Genomic DNA, 16704 nt, shown 5'->3' with positions numbered 1-16704 from the left:
GACACTTTATTTTTCAGCATTAACTTCCTATGAATGTATGATAGAAGATTCGAAGAGAACGTTAGGATGTAGACCTTCGGCTCCCCCCTCCTAACAAAAATGAACAATACGGCGTTTGCTGTCGTCTGCGATACAACGAACTTTTTGTCGATTTCGAGTTTGTTATTTTTTTCTGGTTATTATACGCTTGTATAAGTTGTGTTAACTCTCGCGAAGTGCTTTAGGCCTATATTTTATTTTATCAATCTTAGTTATTATTTTTATTGTTAATATTTTGATTTTATTATTATTATTATTATTATTATTATTATTATTGTTGTTACTGTTATTTCTATCATCAACATTATTATTGTCTGTAAAATTTATGTAGACTCTACTGGACTGTACCCGACCACGAACATATGCTCATTTCGGGTATCTATTCAAATGTAAATTATGAATAAATCTGAATTTGATTCAAGATACATGAATAACGTGTAGAGAATAAGAGGAAGGCGAAAATCGGAAAGATTGGAGAATACTGGGTTTGCAGTGAAAGACCTGCCCTTGGGCAGAACACTGGGAATGAATAATGATCGTTTGCAGAAAATTAAAAATAAATTTGTTATTCCATTGTTAGGTAACGCATTTAAAGTTAGTGGGTTATTAAATTATAAAATTTTGCTTTAGTGACATTTAACGGACTGTTAGTTACCCTTCCAGTAGTGCTTGAACTCTGTGTATCCCGAGCGAGCCTTTTCTTTTGCAGTAGGTATATCTTAATAATCTTGCAGTTTTTTCCATATAGTACTGGAAAATGGCCAACTGTCTTTGGGGTTATCAGTAGGGCTAGGATTTTGATGAAATTGCATCTTTTTTCTAGTAAGCCAGAAACATAGCTGCTTTAGTATTTATATGTTATGTGATAAACTGAGTGTTTTAAAACATATTTGTTAGTACATTTTTTTTTGCATTTTTTTGCCTGTTTCAACTCATAAGACTGTCTTTTGTTTTATCCGGTCTTTTTTAGGCATTTTCATTTAATTTTGGCCATAAATCCCCATTATTAATGTAAAATAATGTTTATTTCCTTTGATATTTTCTTTACATATTTTGTCCATTAATACCCATTATTTTGTATAATATTTTAATCGGGTTTCTTCACAAATATTGCCATTTTTAACGTAGTACACTCCATGTAATGGATCAGTCCAACCATCCCTTCAATATAGACTCCTCTATACCTGCTAATTCCGGATTAGAGTGGCCTTGTGGTACACTACATGGAAACTAAAAGTAAAGTAAATCCATGGCGCTACAGCACATGAAGGGCCAAGACCGACCAGCTGACTGCTGACCTCACGTCCACATGCCGAAGCAGAGGTGAACGATCATACATAAAAACTACATCAGGTAAAATAATTAATTAAAGTGTACTACTTAGAAAAAAATATGTAAAATTTAATTTAATTACTAGTCTAAATATTAAGTAGTACAAAACCTCTTTTCCTACTAAGCCAATTATGTAAGATCAATTTTTAAGGCATTTTTAAGGGCATTTTTGAAAGATTTTTAGGTCATAAATGCATTGTTTTTAGGACTTTTTTTTATTATTTATAGGTCATCAAAATCCTAGCCCTAGTTATCAGATCATTCAGTAGGCTATAATATATTTGTATTGTATACCCATAGTCGATTTTATTGTATATGCTTATAAGCGAATAAGTAACCTCAAATGATTTATGTAAATATACAATTTCTGTGTAAATATATGCCTGACATTTTCACCACAAATTACTCCACATAGGTCACCGACATATTACTATAATTACTGGGGGTCTCTAGTTTTGTTCCTGAGAAATTTATTCTTTTTTATTTTACTTGGTTATTTAAAGACGCTGTATCAACTACGAGGTTATTTAGCGTCGATGGGATTGGTAATAGCGAGATGATATTTGGCGAGATGAGCCAAGGATTCGCCATAGATTACCTGAAATTTGCCTTATGATTGGGGAAAACCTCGGAAAAAACCCAACCAGTTAATCAGCCCAAGCGGGAATCTAACCCGCGCCCGAACGCAACTCCGGATCGGCAGGCAAGCGCCTTAGCCGTTCCTGAAAAATAAGGGATCCAGAGCCTTACCTAATTGGGAACCAGTGGCTTATAATATCTTCTTTAAACCACGTCTTATCATACTTCTAGTGATTTGCTACTGTGTGCTACGTCTCAAGTTTTCTACAAACCTGTCTGTCAGTGAAAATCCATTCCATTCTTCCTAAGAGAAAGACGTGGGAAATGTTTTCTTTCACTTGTCTGACGTGACCACATCAGATGAAATGTTTTGTTTCATTTGTACCAACGATGGCTGTCATTTTACTTTTTATTTTTTATTACTTTCTCCATGCAAGGTTTTCTGCACGAACGTTTAAAGGCTGGTTCACAATAAACCGGGAACGAGAACCACAATGAAAACGAGAAGCAGAGGACGTGAATATGAAAATTTTTTATTCACAATAAACCGAGAACGTAGACGACTATACATATCGATATGCACGTCAATAACGATATGTAAAGTCGATATTACGCATTCTCATGTTATTTGTGTATAATTGACCAATGGCGTTCTTTCATGAGTACAAGGCAGCCAAAATAAACACAGGTTAACCAACTTCGAAATTCCAACTGAAACATTTCATTAGGTACGGTACTATAAATATGCCCATGCATCTTTATTATCACAACCTATTTTAAGTCTACAATAACGTAAAATAATTACAGAAGAAACATTTGTAATAGAACAAAAATGAACACAACAGTAGTTATTGAATTGAAGCATGAATATGTAGTGTGTAATACAACCAATACAGTAATAAAATATGATTCGCTTCCGATCGGTGTTCAAAGATGCAGCTATTGAAAGCCACGTATTCTCCTTCATTTTCTCATCTTTACACGAGGCGCGCCGCTTATCGTAAACGTGAGGATTTTCCTCAACACTCAATATTAGAATCTCATCAAATAAAACTTGCTCCATGATGCATAGCACAGAACAAAACAATGCATAGGTTATGTCACAGTCTTCTTGCTACAAAATATACGACGACAAAATAGCTTTTAGATGGCAATAGAATGAAACTAGTGGGCTGTGATCGGAAACGTCAACGCCAAAGTTGAAACTTGGCCAACTCTCCGTTCCCGATCCCGGGCTCCGGCAAGCTTTTCGTTAATTGTGAATGCTCACGTTTAAGTGTACACATTTTAACAATTTTACCGTTTTCGTTCCGATTTTCGTTTCCGGTTTATTGTGAACCAGCCTTAAGAAAGTCCATTTCACAAGAAAGGAATAGTATCTTCTCCGAGTTATCGAAGCGTAATATTTTTTTCAGATGTTTGCAACACGGAGCTAGTGCGAACGCCACATGTGGTGGAGTGAACACTTCCGTCTGCCACCTGGCGGCACTGAAGGGCAGTTCTGAGGTCCTTGGCATATTACTTAACTACGGTGCGTCTCCACGAGTTTTTGATACTGAGGGTCGGAGTCCACTTCACCTCGCAGCGTGGACAGGTGACGCAGCGACTATGAGGGTGTTGTTGGACAAAGTGGGCGACATGATTAACACGAGGACCACGGTTCGCACCTCGCAGGAACCAGTACAAGAAGATTCACTCGACTCGAGAGGTCATAACCACGAAACACTGAAGAAACAAGTGAGTATCTTGTTATCTATGTTATATGTAGCAAATCAAGCTACAAAATACACGGTTAAATATTGTCACATTTAGGCCTATTTGTAGTATAATTGTGAACTTTCTTTCCAAAACTCTTTTTCTCCAAAATCGCAATATTTCCATTAAATCCAGAGCAAAAATGAGCTACTCTCTTTCCATGAAACGCCATATCCACAGGACCGCAACAGAAATTCTCCAAAAGGAGCAAAATTACATGAAAAATAATGTAAGTATAAATTCCTATTTGATATTTGCTTGTAGCGATGGCAGAAGAAATTCTGTTTCCTTTAAAAACAGGTTTTTAGAAGTAGTGAGTTTTGAAAAATATGGCTATTATTCGCTTGAGAAGCTTTTGTCATCTAGTCTGCTGTCAAAAAATTTGAAAGTTAGAATTTATAAAATACATTATATATATGGCTCTGAAACTTGGACTCTCAATTTGAGAGAGGAACAGATATTAAGTGTGTTTGAGAATAAGGTTCTTAGGAAAATATTTGGGGTAAGAAGGATGAAGTTACAGGAGAATGGAGAAAGTTACACAACGCAGAAATGCACGCATTGTATTCTTCACCTGACATAATTACTTACTTACTTACTTACAAATGGCTTTTAAGGAACCCGAAGGTTCATTGCCGCCCTCACATAAGCCCGCCATCGGTCCCTATCCTATGCAATATTAATCCAGTCTCCATCATCATATCCCACCTCCCTCAAATCCATTTTAATATTATCCTCCCATCTACGTCTCGGCCTCCCTAAAGGTCTTTTTCCCTCCGGTCTCCCAACTAACACTCTATATGCATTTCTGGATTCGCCCATACGTGGTACATGCCCTGCCCATCTCAAACGTCTGGATTTAATGTTCCTAATTTTGTCAGGTGAAGAATACAATGCGTGCAGTTCTGCGTTGTGTAACTTTCTCCAATCTCCTGTAACTTCATCCCACTTAGCCCCAAATATTTTCCTAAGTACCTTATTCTCAAACACCCTTAACCTATGTTCCTCTCTCAGAGTGAGAGTCCAAGTTTCACAACCATACAGAACAACCGGTAATATAAGTGTTTTATAAATTCTAACTTCCAGATTTTTGGACAGCAGACTGGATGATAAGAGCTTCTCAACCGAATAATAACAGGCATTTCCCATATTTATTCTGCGTTTAATTTCCTCCCGAGTGTCAATAATAATAATAATAATAATAATAATAATAATAATAATAATAATAGTAATAACAATAATGATTCACAACTAATAAGAAGTATAGCTCTTGTATTTAAAACTCGTACCTTAGCTTTTTCATTTTATGCTCAATCACTTAAGAATTATTCTGTTAATTTCATTGACTACTCTTCGTAGTTTCTTATCGTGTGACTACTCAACATTTATAATTCCATCTCCGTTAGAGTTTTGACTTTCTCTTCCCGTCTAATATATCTTGTTATCTATGTTATATGTAGCAAATCAAAGTATAAAATACCCCGTTAACTATTGCAACATTTAGGCCTATTTGTAGTATAATTGTGAACTATCTTTCCAAAACTCACTATCTCCAAAATCGCAATTCTTTCCATTAAATCCAGAGCAAAAATGAGCTACTCTCTTTCCATGAAACACCATATCCATAGGACCGCGACAGAAATTCTCCAAGAGGAGCAAAATTACATGAAAAACAATGTAAGTATAAATTCCTATTTGATTTTTGCTTGTAGCGATGGCAGCAGAAATTCCGTTTCCTCTAAAAACAGGTTTTTAGAAGTAGTGAGTTTTGAAAAAAATGGGAAATGCGTGTTATTATTCGGTTGAGAAGCTTTTGTCATCCAGTCTGCTGTCAAAAAATCTGAAAGTTAGAACATGGATAAATATATAATAGGATGCGAAACTTACTGAGTTTCCCGTAACACATACTAGAGACGCTGTTGTAGAAATTGATCTTTCTGCCATCTGTTTGTGGGAGGGGCGTTATTACATCTAGTAGCGCACCAAGTAGCGAAAAGAGTAATTACTCCATGCATTTAGCAGCGCACCTGGTGACGAAAATGTTAAACTGTGCAGAAAGTATTCCCCTCCCACCTTCATCGATATTCAAAACGAACCCAATTTAAAATAAAACATTTACAGTTTTATTCCTCACACCATATTCTACTGAAAATTCTTACCGGAGCCAACAGGAAGATAAAAGAGACGATGTGTTTTACACTACCCGATTAAAGTATAACCAGACAGAGACAAAAAATAAAGCAAAAGGTTAGATAATTGGGATTGTTTTCTTTGGGTATTTATTGTACAGCACAATGGAAAAGTCTGCAAGAACTACTTAGATAGTTCAATTTATTATATTACTATTACTTTACAATACATTCAACAATACTATTTTTACAACGTCCATACACATCACTATTTAACATACACTGCTTATACATACACGTATCACTTTATGTTCACTTATTAGCAAGTTTCTATCTGCCATCTCGTCTCCTCGACTCTCGAGCAATATCTCGAACGGATAAATAGATAATTCTGGGTAATGTACCCAACACGTAGTTCTAACGTTTACCACCTACGACGTTGGGCGCTGATCATCTTATTTCAGCCCCCCACGGCCAGATGGTGCTGACTGCAGTTTCGTATCCTATTATATATTCATCCATGGTTAGAATTTATAAAACAGTTATATTACCTGTTGTTCTGTATGGCTGTGAAACTTGGACTCTCACTTTGAGAGAGGAAAAGAGATTAAGTGTGCTTGAGAATAAGGTTCTTAGGAAAATATTTGGGGCTAAGAGGGATGAAATTACAGGAGAATGGAGAAAGTTGCACAACGCAGAACTACACGCATTGTATTTTTCACAGGACATAATTAGGAACATTAAATCGAGACGTTTGAGATGGCAAGGCATGTAGCATGTATGGGCGAATCCAGAAATGCATATAGAGTGTTAGTTGGGAGACCGGGGGGAAAAAGACCTTTGGAGAGGGCGAGGCGTAGATGGGAAGATAATATTAAATGGATTTTAGGGAGGTGAGGTATGATGGTAGAGACTCTGAGATTTTTCAGCTATACAGTGATACGTAATTCGTTTAAATTTTATTTTTTCTTCTGCCTTTTTTGAAGGACCAAAAGGGCAGACCTCTGGGACCACAAGTGGTCCGTGGACCATAGTTTGAGAAACGCTGCCTTAAAGCAGACTTTTTTAAAATTTACTTTTCTACCATATTAAAAACCATTCTGTTCTCTGAGCTACCGTTTGTAGAAAAATAAGTTACTGTATTTCTGTCTTCACTGTGTAAGTTACAGAACTTTAGTATTACTGTCCAGAAATGTTATGAATAACACGAATACCGAATTGAATTCGTGAAAGCGCAATTTTGAGCGATCACACAAGCGAGCATATTTGATAATTGTGTACTCCTGTTCAATTAAAACAACAGTTGTGGCATCCAGTTAAACCCACTTCCTCTCGAGGAATGCGTGCAAACAAGTATGTACTGTATATAATGCATTCACAGACGTCGACATCGGGGGTAAGCAGTTAATTCCACCCTCCAGTTACTTTCATCCCCAGGGAGAGCGCCCTCAGAGCTGTTTATATAGAAGGGGGAAGTACTCAGAATTGTTGCCGACTCTATGACAGAGCCGCGCTTGTGACCGAGACGGCAGTATTTCTTGGAAGCTGCTGCCACGCCTCATAGAAGATGCAATTTAGACGGCTTTTTGTTTTTGTTGGTTGCTACGGGCGTGATAACAATACAACGCCTTTCATACCTAATGGTCCAAGAAATAAGGTTCAGTTTTCTTCACGAGCTTCTGTGAAAATGTAAAAGGTCTTGAAATACGAATATTAAACATCCATACTTATCACGAGGGTAATACATTTCATACTGTATGTATGTAGGTATGTATTACGTGTTTCTCAATAATTCAACTGTTTTATTAAGAGGAGGTTCAGGAAACAAATTTCTATGACTTTTAGGGCCGATTGTATAAACCATTTAATCTTAGATCAGAGGTTAAATTGATCCTCGTTTCTAGCTGAACTTGGAATTTTGTGTTGTATAAAGTCTAATCTGAGATTAATTTGTCTTAAACTAAAGTCAACTTTGACTGAAGAAATTTCTCCGATTAAGTTAGATGATCCAAGTTCAGGTATTTCTTTTCTGTTTGAAATATATGAGTGGCAGATTGTGCAAAAAGAATAATAAGCATTATTATTAATATATATGGTAAATACATTTATATATATATATTTTTTTTAATTTCTTGCCTTAATATACAAAAATTCCGATATTTTATAAGGCTCTATCGTGTTCAGCAGTATCAAATAACATAACCTATAATTATATTATATTTATAACAACCGTTAATTACTCATGGATATGATAGGTACATTAATAAATTTTCAATTAACTGTATTACTAAACGAAAATGGTCGTTTTATAAAGCTATATTATGTTTAGCAGTATCAAACACCATAACATGATAACAATTTGGAGAACAGTCAATCTTCTTCTTCTTTTTATTGTCCGCCATTATTTACAACGCACAAAACAAACCAGTGTCTCCAACACAGTGTACGGAAAGTCGCCAAAATGTAGTTGGAAAGTCGCTAGATTTCTTATTATCAACAAAGAAGGATTAAATTTTGTCACTATGGGGTGCTAAAAAGGTCGCTAAATCCCTATTTAGGCAATATAAAAGTTAAAAGAAATTATCGTCGAAAAAGAGTTAAATTCGCTAAATTGGCAACATTGAAGAAACCTGTACAATATGGCCCGCGCATCACATACTTCACCTGTTTATGCGATGTTGCCAAGTCCTTTTCACGTGAACTTAGATTGCATTTGAACCTAGGTAATTTCATCGCAGAAAAGTTTTATACAATAGAAGAAGTGTCTGAACTCGGTTCACTTTCCGATCTTCGATCAAAATTGATCTTTAGTCAGGGAGTTTTATACAATTGGGACTTACAGACTCCAGTTTAACAGGGAAAAACATATCGAATATATATGCACAAAATTATCAAGAGTTATATATTTATTAATGAAATTAGTGACTTGCGTTTCTCAAAATTATTTAAGATGTGCCTACTTTTCGTTCTTTCAGTCGATAATTAGGTATACCTTAATTTTCTGGGGAAATGGTAGCAAAATTGGGAGTGTCTTGATTTTGCAAAAGAAAGCCATTAGAATTCTATGTCAATCAAACTATCTTGAACATTGTCGATCTCTTTTCAAACAATCACAGATTTTAACTGTCATGAATTTATATATATATGACCTAGTCCTTTACACTCGACAAAATATAGACAATTACTCATATACATCATCATGAAATTAGAAATAGAGAACAAATTAATATTCCATACTGTAGATTACATAAAACTAGTACAAATTTTTCCGTCACGGAAATGAAATCATGTAATAAGTTTCCCAGTCAATATTATAAGTTACCAACCAATAGTTTCAAAAGTAGATTTTATAATAGGCTTTTAATTAATCCTTTCTACTCTGTAGATGAGTTTCTTAACATAAATTCATACGAAATTGTTTTTTAATAAATACAGTTATTTACATTAGCAACAATTATTACATTAAGAGTGAAGTGTTTTCATTAAATTTTAGAGTTTCAAAATGTTTTGTGTTTTCATTCTAATTAAACTTTACTGTTTTCAATTATATGTGTATTTTCAAGTGTATGTTTTTTTTCCTCCCTTCTGTATTGTGACGAAGCCTATCACTGTATGTTTAATGGCTTAATAAATTGAATTGAATTGAATGAAATGTCAAGAACTGAGAGGTTACTACTTGTTTTTCTTTAACTTGTAAACTACTAAACCAATTAATTAATTAATTCATTCATTCATTCATTCGTGTTCTGCCCAAAGACAGGTCTTTCACTGCAAACCCAAATTTCTCCAATTTTTCCTATTTTCTGCCTTCCTCTTTTTTTCTTCATATGATCCACATATCTTAATATCGTCCTTCATCTGAAATCTTCTCCTACCCCGAACTCTTCTCCCGTTGATCATTCCTTCCAGTGCATCCTTCAGTAGGCAGTTTCTTCTCAGCCAGTGACCCAACCAATTCGTTTTTATCTTCCTGATCAGTTTCAGCATCAGTCTTTCTTCACCCACTCTTTCCAACACAGCTTCATTTGTTATTCTGTTTGTCCACTTCAAACGTTCCATTCTTCTCCATATCCACATTTCAAATGTTTCTATTCGCTTCTCTTCACTTCGTCGTAATATCCATGTTTCTGCCACTAAACCAATAATGACAAAATTTTCAAAAAAAAAAAAAAAATTGACATGTTTCTTGCAAATTCCACATGAATTTCATTCCGATTGGATGAATTGTTTAGTTATATTGATGAGTTATTTTAAAGTATGTACATATATGTATATTTTTTTCTTTGGTAACTCAAAACATTGGTTCTTAATGTGCCATTTCCCAGAAACTATCATAGGCAGAAGTGTGAATATTTTTCACACATATTGTTAATCCAACATATTCTAATTCTAAAATGCATAACAGTGGTATTAATTTGTAAATTAATCCAATTTTCTGTAATGACGTAGGCCTATTATACATTAAAATTTCAAGTCCATCGCTGTGGAATAACGATTAGTATGCCTGACCGTGAAACGAGAGGATTCGGGTTGAAATCCTGGTTGGGACAAGTTACCTGATTGAGGTTTTTTCGGGGTTTTCCTTCAACCCATTAAAAGCAAATGCTAGGTAATTTACGGCGCTGGATCCTGGTCTAATTTCTCTGACATTATCACCGCTACTACGATCACATTTCGCATGTTCACTACTACTATCACATTTCTCCTTCTTTCGATACATTATTGTGGCTCAGGTTAAATGAGAGCAGAAAGTTACATTCCCTTTCTCTCTTATACCGAATTTTGCAAATCTTTGCTCCCTCTTACTTATCTGTCCCATTCCACAATCTTTCTCGCTATCATAACTTAAACACTTGGTCACAATACGATAACACGCTAGAAATAGCACTCCACACATCATCTTTTTATTCTTCATCTTTCATTGTTACTACTTCTCGTCACTGGAATTCTCTGCCTCCTGAAGTCAAGGGCTGCCGAACTGTAACTTCTTTTAAATGTAAATTTGAAAAATATCTTATGATAAGGTGCCAGACCTAATGCGTTGCAAATGTTTAATGCACTGTTTTCCACTGTATTTACTTTTACTATTTGTTTCTTATTTTTATTGTGTAATCATGTAAACCGTGTTTAGTTATTACTTAATACCAATATGTATCCCACTCTGTTTTTTTTATTAATAGTAAATTTTTTATTGTCTACATTTTATTCAATTATCGCTTTCTGGTTTAATTATGTGAATCCTACTTACTTGTAATCTAATACTAGTATGTATTCCAAAGTGTTTATTTTTATTTTTACTGTGTACATTTTTTTTTTTAATTATCGGCTTCTGTTTCTGTGTGATTCGTATTTGATTCTAACAACATTAATATGTATTCCACTATGTTTATTTTTATTTTATGAGGTACATTTTTATGTAACTACCTCTTTTGATCTCATTATGTACCTAAATCGTATCAGTATGTAATTACTTAATTCCGATCCAGTTGTATGTTTAACTATGTAAGCAAGTTTTAGTCCTGGTTGAATGTAAGAGAATGCCTTACGGCCTTAACTCTGCCAGATTAAATGAAGCCATTATTATTATTATTACTATTATTATTATTCATTTAATTAACCTTAACAGTTGATAAAGCGTAGTAAAATAAACCACTAAAAATTAGACTTTCAAACACTTCATATGCGTGATAATAATGTGTGAATAGTTTGGTTACAAATAATTACTGTATTGCACTGTTGTCTCGAAACTAGGTCTCATGGAATGAGGAAGAGATTATGCAGTAGTTAACGAGAAGGCTCCGTCTTGTTAAATCTAAATGGGGGGAGTATGAAGACAGAATTGAAAAGAAGTATCAAAATTATATTTAAAATTCCAACTAACTTTTGAATGACTTACATTTAAGCTAATTGCAATAAATTTACAAGTACGAAACTACATAATTCTATTTTTTTCTAGCTGCCGCATACAGAGCCTGGAAGTACGCCGTTGCACGTGGCATGCCAGAGAGTCCACTTAGAATGCATTCAGATGCTACTGGCAGCTGGTGCAAATAAGGACGCACTTGATGACTGTGGGATGTCCTGCTTTGATGTAATTGGAGAGAAGCTTGTTGGAGACGAAAATCATCTGCCAGCATCTAAAAGGTTTGTAGGCATGATGAATTCATGGGGTGGCACAGATGGGAATCTCTCTCCGGATTCCAGGAGTTCCTACTGGAGATTTCAGGCCCTTTAAGCTAAAATTGTAATTTTGACAATGCATTTCAAGTTCCTACAAATTTTCAGGAACTAAAATAAATTCTGTTTAGTAAAACTTCAGGTATAAATTCATTTAAAGTTTCTGAATCATATGAAATATCATTTGTTGCAAATTAATATTTCCTAATACATATTACTAAAGAAAATATACGAACGTTTTCGCCTATACGGCATCATCAGATATTCAAATTCCAATTGGACTTACGTTTTAGATATCGTTATAACATTTGAATATCTGATGATGCCGTATAGGTGAGAACGTTCATATATTTTCTTTAGTAATATGTATTAGCAAATATTAATTTGCAACAAATGATAAATCATGTGATTGAGAAACTTTAAAGAAATGTATATCTTGAACTGATTTATTTGAAAATCAAAATGAATTGCAAGTAGAATTTCAGATATTTGTTTTCTTCAAGGTTGATGTGATTTTGTGTGTGTAAAAGTATGAGATTTTAGGAAAGACTACTGGGTGTTCATTTCAAAGTGTGTCATGACGTCACTTGTTGGGTCACCGATTTGAAGCGAGTTTCAGCTTATATGTTAGAGAAGTTGCCTATTATTTAAGGCGTTCTTCAATCTGAACTTGAGAACGTGTACGATATAACTTGAACGTCGTAGCAACAGATGGCGGTCTGTACGGTCTGTGTGCTACCATAACCTCTTTCGAACTGTGTTTTGCGCCGGCAAGTCGTACGCAGGGTATTTGTTAACATCGGTTGCGTACGGTAACATTCCACAACACAAATCAAATGCTCCGTGTCCATGTTGACCGTCGAAGTTAATGTCAACAAAAGTGTAAGTAATCGTCTTAACCCTCTCCCCCTTTTCTCGACAGTACGTATTTCCAAACAGTTCACATTCCTGCCACTACCGGCGTTACCGTACGTATCGGTACGTACTCTTCAGAATGAACGCCGTACTTGCTAGGCAACTTTTCTGCCTCTTAGGTTATACAACTCTGCGGAAGTGTAGGAAGATTGAATTCTCTAGGCTCATCGGCTAGCCACATGACGGCATACAGCGAGCCATGACACATTTTGAACTGAACACCCAGTAGTTGGCGACACAATTTGCACAGTTGAGTTCGCCGGTCGATCTTGATTTGTTGAAATTTAAATCATCAGAATTTTCAATCTTGATTTTAACAGTTAAGTTAGATATATTCTGTTTTTATTGATTTAGTTTTCAGTGTTAGTTTTGTTTAGCAAATATAATAATATTCTATACTAAAACAGAGCATACAGACTATTGAGAAAACGGGTCTAATATTTTATGTGTGATAGTACGCACCAAAACAAGAAAAAAAGTCCAATAAACATTAGTCGTAAAATGAACAGTTTTAAAGGAAAACATAGTTTCAAATTTATGTGTTGGTGACAGGTTAACATTTTCCCCCGTAGATTAACTGGTCCTCAATATCGAAATCTTTCATTGGAGAGACATAGAGATTAATGTAGAATAAAGGAAGAAAAAGGAAAATATGAGAAGAACAATAGAAATACAAGGAGAGCAAGGGGAAGACAAAGAGAACACGGGATATAAAAAAACAAGGAAAATACAAGAAGAATAAGGGGAAAACAAAATTAATAAAGGGGATACTAGGAGTACAAAGGGAAAGCAAGGAGAATAAGGGTAATACAATTATAACAATGGGAATACACAGAGTTCTAGGGGACTACATTTTCATGTGATAGTCAATTCCCAAATTACTTCTCATAACTAGCGAGAAGAAAGACATACTTTTACTCCAAAAACCTACCGACTTCCGGAGCTGAACCCAGGACCTGTCCAACTGAGCTACACGGCCGTCTCATGTATTCATACATTGATAAATTTAGTCGACCTGGTTGGCGAGTTGGTATAGCCCTGGCCTTCTATGCCCAAGGTTGTGGGTTCAATCCCGGGCCAGGTCGATGGCATTTAAGTGTGCTTAAATGCGACAGGCTTATGTCAGTAGATTTACTGGCATGTAAAAGAACTCCTGCGGGACAAAATTCCGGCACATCCGGCGACGCTGATATAACCTTTGCAGTTGCGAGCGTCGTTAAATAAAACATAATTTAATTTAATTTGATAAATCTTGAATTGCTTTAATCCTAGATCATATATGTAACAGATAACTCATCGCTATGTTAAAATCGGCAGCACTTTGAAGAGAACAACCGCCATGATCGTCACCCGTCCGCCGTAAAAGAACACGAGATGGCAGTACAGTCGCTAATGCAATTCAAATGGGAATTATGACGTGACTCCTTATGTAACAACTAGATGGCAGCGTAGTAAACCTGAGAAACGTTGTTAACGTCAAAGCCTATAAGGCCGACCTATCTGGGTATATATGATCTAGGCTTTAATTAACTCTTTTTTTCGCAGACTACCAGAAGTTATCAGGGTATTACTGGAAGCAGGTGCAAAGCCGTCATCGACTGTAACAACACCGCGCACTACATGCATGCACACAGCGGTGGCCCTGGAGTGTCCCGAGGCTGTCAAGGAGCTGGAAGCTTTATCTCGGCACGGACAGTACGTGGACAGGAGTGGCTGCACACCGATGCACCTCGCCGTCTCGCTCAGACTTCAAGAGCCGCTGAAGGCTCTCCTTCACTGTTACATCGACAGAGACTCTGAGGCGGATTCTTCGGCCAGCAGGAGCTACAGTGCAGAAGCAAATCCTGTGGACGAAAGAGATTCCAGCGGCAACACTTCTCTGCACTACGCAATCTCCACTCAGTGGTTTGCAGGAGTGGAGATATTCTTAGAGGCGGGTGCTGACGTGTGTGAGAAAAATTCTGACGGCGCAACATCGCTGCATCTTGCGGCACAAAGTGGCAACCTAGATATTTTAGAAGAAATTCTCAACATCTCTGATTGCAGAAGAGTAAGTAACACAGTGTTGCAAAACGGTTTTTTATTTTATTTCTGCTAAATAGAGTTTGAAATTCTGCCTTATTATCCTTGTATTCTCATTGTTATCCTTGTCTTCCCCTTTTGTGTTTGCATTTCCATTGTTTCCCTGGTATCCCTCTGGTTTGCCTTATATTCTCATAATTTTCCTTCTATTCCTCTTCTTCTCAATGTCTTTCTCTTGTTCTTATTATATTCCTCTTCTTCTCATCTCCTGGTTATCCTTGTCTTTCCCTTATTCTTATTCTCGTCCCTTTGTTCTCCTTGTCTTCCCCTTGTTCTCCTTGTCGTCCACTTATTACCCTGGAATTCTCTTGTTCTCTTTGTAATAATAATAATAATAATAATAATATTTATTAATACTATACACTTGAGCTACATTAGGCATTGCAGCCCGAAAGAGCAGAAGCTCGTGCTCGGGCGCAGTTCAGATCAGTTATACAAAATATATCAAAAAATTACGAGAGTTCATTGAGCACAATCACATTAATAAATACATACAGCATGTAATAACAGGGTCTATATACAAATAGAAAATACAGAAGTACATGAATATTAGAGTAACAATTTTTAACTCAATTAGCTTAAACAATTAAATAATTAATCTGATTTGTTTCTTAAATCTATGTGTGTTAAGTGTACTTAGCTCAGGGTAAGCTCTAATTAATGTATTATATATTTTGGGTCCAAAATTTCTGCTGTGTTTTAATCCAGCAGTTGTGTGGCATTTGGGAGTATTTAGAAAGAAACTGTAGTTTTGTCTCGTCTGGTATTCATGAGGATCAAATTTAAATTTATTGTGGTTTTTATGGAAGTAAATCAGCAATTTTTGTTTATAAATTTGTTCTAGATTTGATACGCCAAATTCCTGAAAAATTAATTTTGTTGGGTAATCAAAAGGTTTATATAGACAAATTTTGATAATTCTTTTTTGGAGCAGATTTAAAGGACGGAGAGTCGATTTTGCCATTCCTCCCCAACCTAAAATATCATACTGAATTATTGATTGAAACAGAGCTAAGTACACAGTACGCAGAACATAAACAGGTAAATAAGAGCGTAGAATGGAAAATTTGTGGATTGTTTTACGCAATCTGTTACACAGAAAGGAGATATGCTTGTCCCATTTTAAATGTTGGTCAATAATAATGCCTAAATATTTAACTTGTGAGGATATACTCAAAGCGTTACATGAGCAAGTAGGTAGGTTACAATCATGTATAGTTATACTTATATTATTATTTATTTCTAATTGCTCAAGGCCATGTGATGTTAATGAAAATGGTATTAATTTTGTTTTAGAAACGTTCAAAGAAAGTAAGTGAGCATCCAGCCATTCTTTAATAATATTAATACCACTGTTAGAATTTTGATAAGTTTCATTCCAACTCGAACCGCTAAATATAACCACAGTATCATCAGCATAAGAATACAGAGTACCAGAATATTTCTCAATGTCAATTTTAAGTAAATCGTTGATATATATTAAAAACAAAACAGGACCTAAAATCGTCCCCTGAGGTACACCTATGTCAATGTTACGTGATTTACTAAGGTGATCATTTATTTTAGTTGCTTGAGTTCTGTTACTTAAGTAAGATTTAAATAATTTTAAAGCAATTCCATTAATTCCTAATCTATCCATTTTATTCAAAAGTATACTGTGATTGACCGTATCGAAAGCTTTTTGTAAGTCTAGAAA

General features: G+C 35.4%; 1 protein-coding gene across 2 annotated transcripts in view; it reads left to right on the top strand.

Annotated features, from left to right (window-relative positions):
* The window catches only part of LOC138701934 (transient receptor potential channel pyrexia-like), a 101078-nt gene that overhangs the window by 59814 nt on the left and 24560 nt on the right, over nt 1-16704 (top strand). For both annotated transcript variants that reach the window (XM_069829306.1, XM_069829305.1), the window contains exons 3-5: nt 3366-3687; nt 11791-11978; nt 14472-14976. In XM_069829306.1, the coding sequence (XP_069685407.1) occupies nt 3366-3687; nt 11791-11978; nt 14472-14976 (1015 nt within the window). The remainder of the gene's footprint in view (nt 1-3365; nt 3688-11790; nt 11979-14471; nt 14977-16704) is intronic.

The sequence above is a fragment of the Periplaneta americana genome, chromosome 6 (assembly GCF_040183065.1).
Source record: "Periplaneta americana isolate PAMFEO1 chromosome 6, P.americana_PAMFEO1_priV1, whole genome shotgun sequence".
Lineage (NCBI taxonomy): Eukaryota > Metazoa > Arthropoda > Insecta > Blattodea > Blattidae > Periplaneta > Periplaneta americana.
Note: the sequence above shows the minus strand (reverse complement) of the source record. Positions and strands in the feature narration are given on the sequence as shown.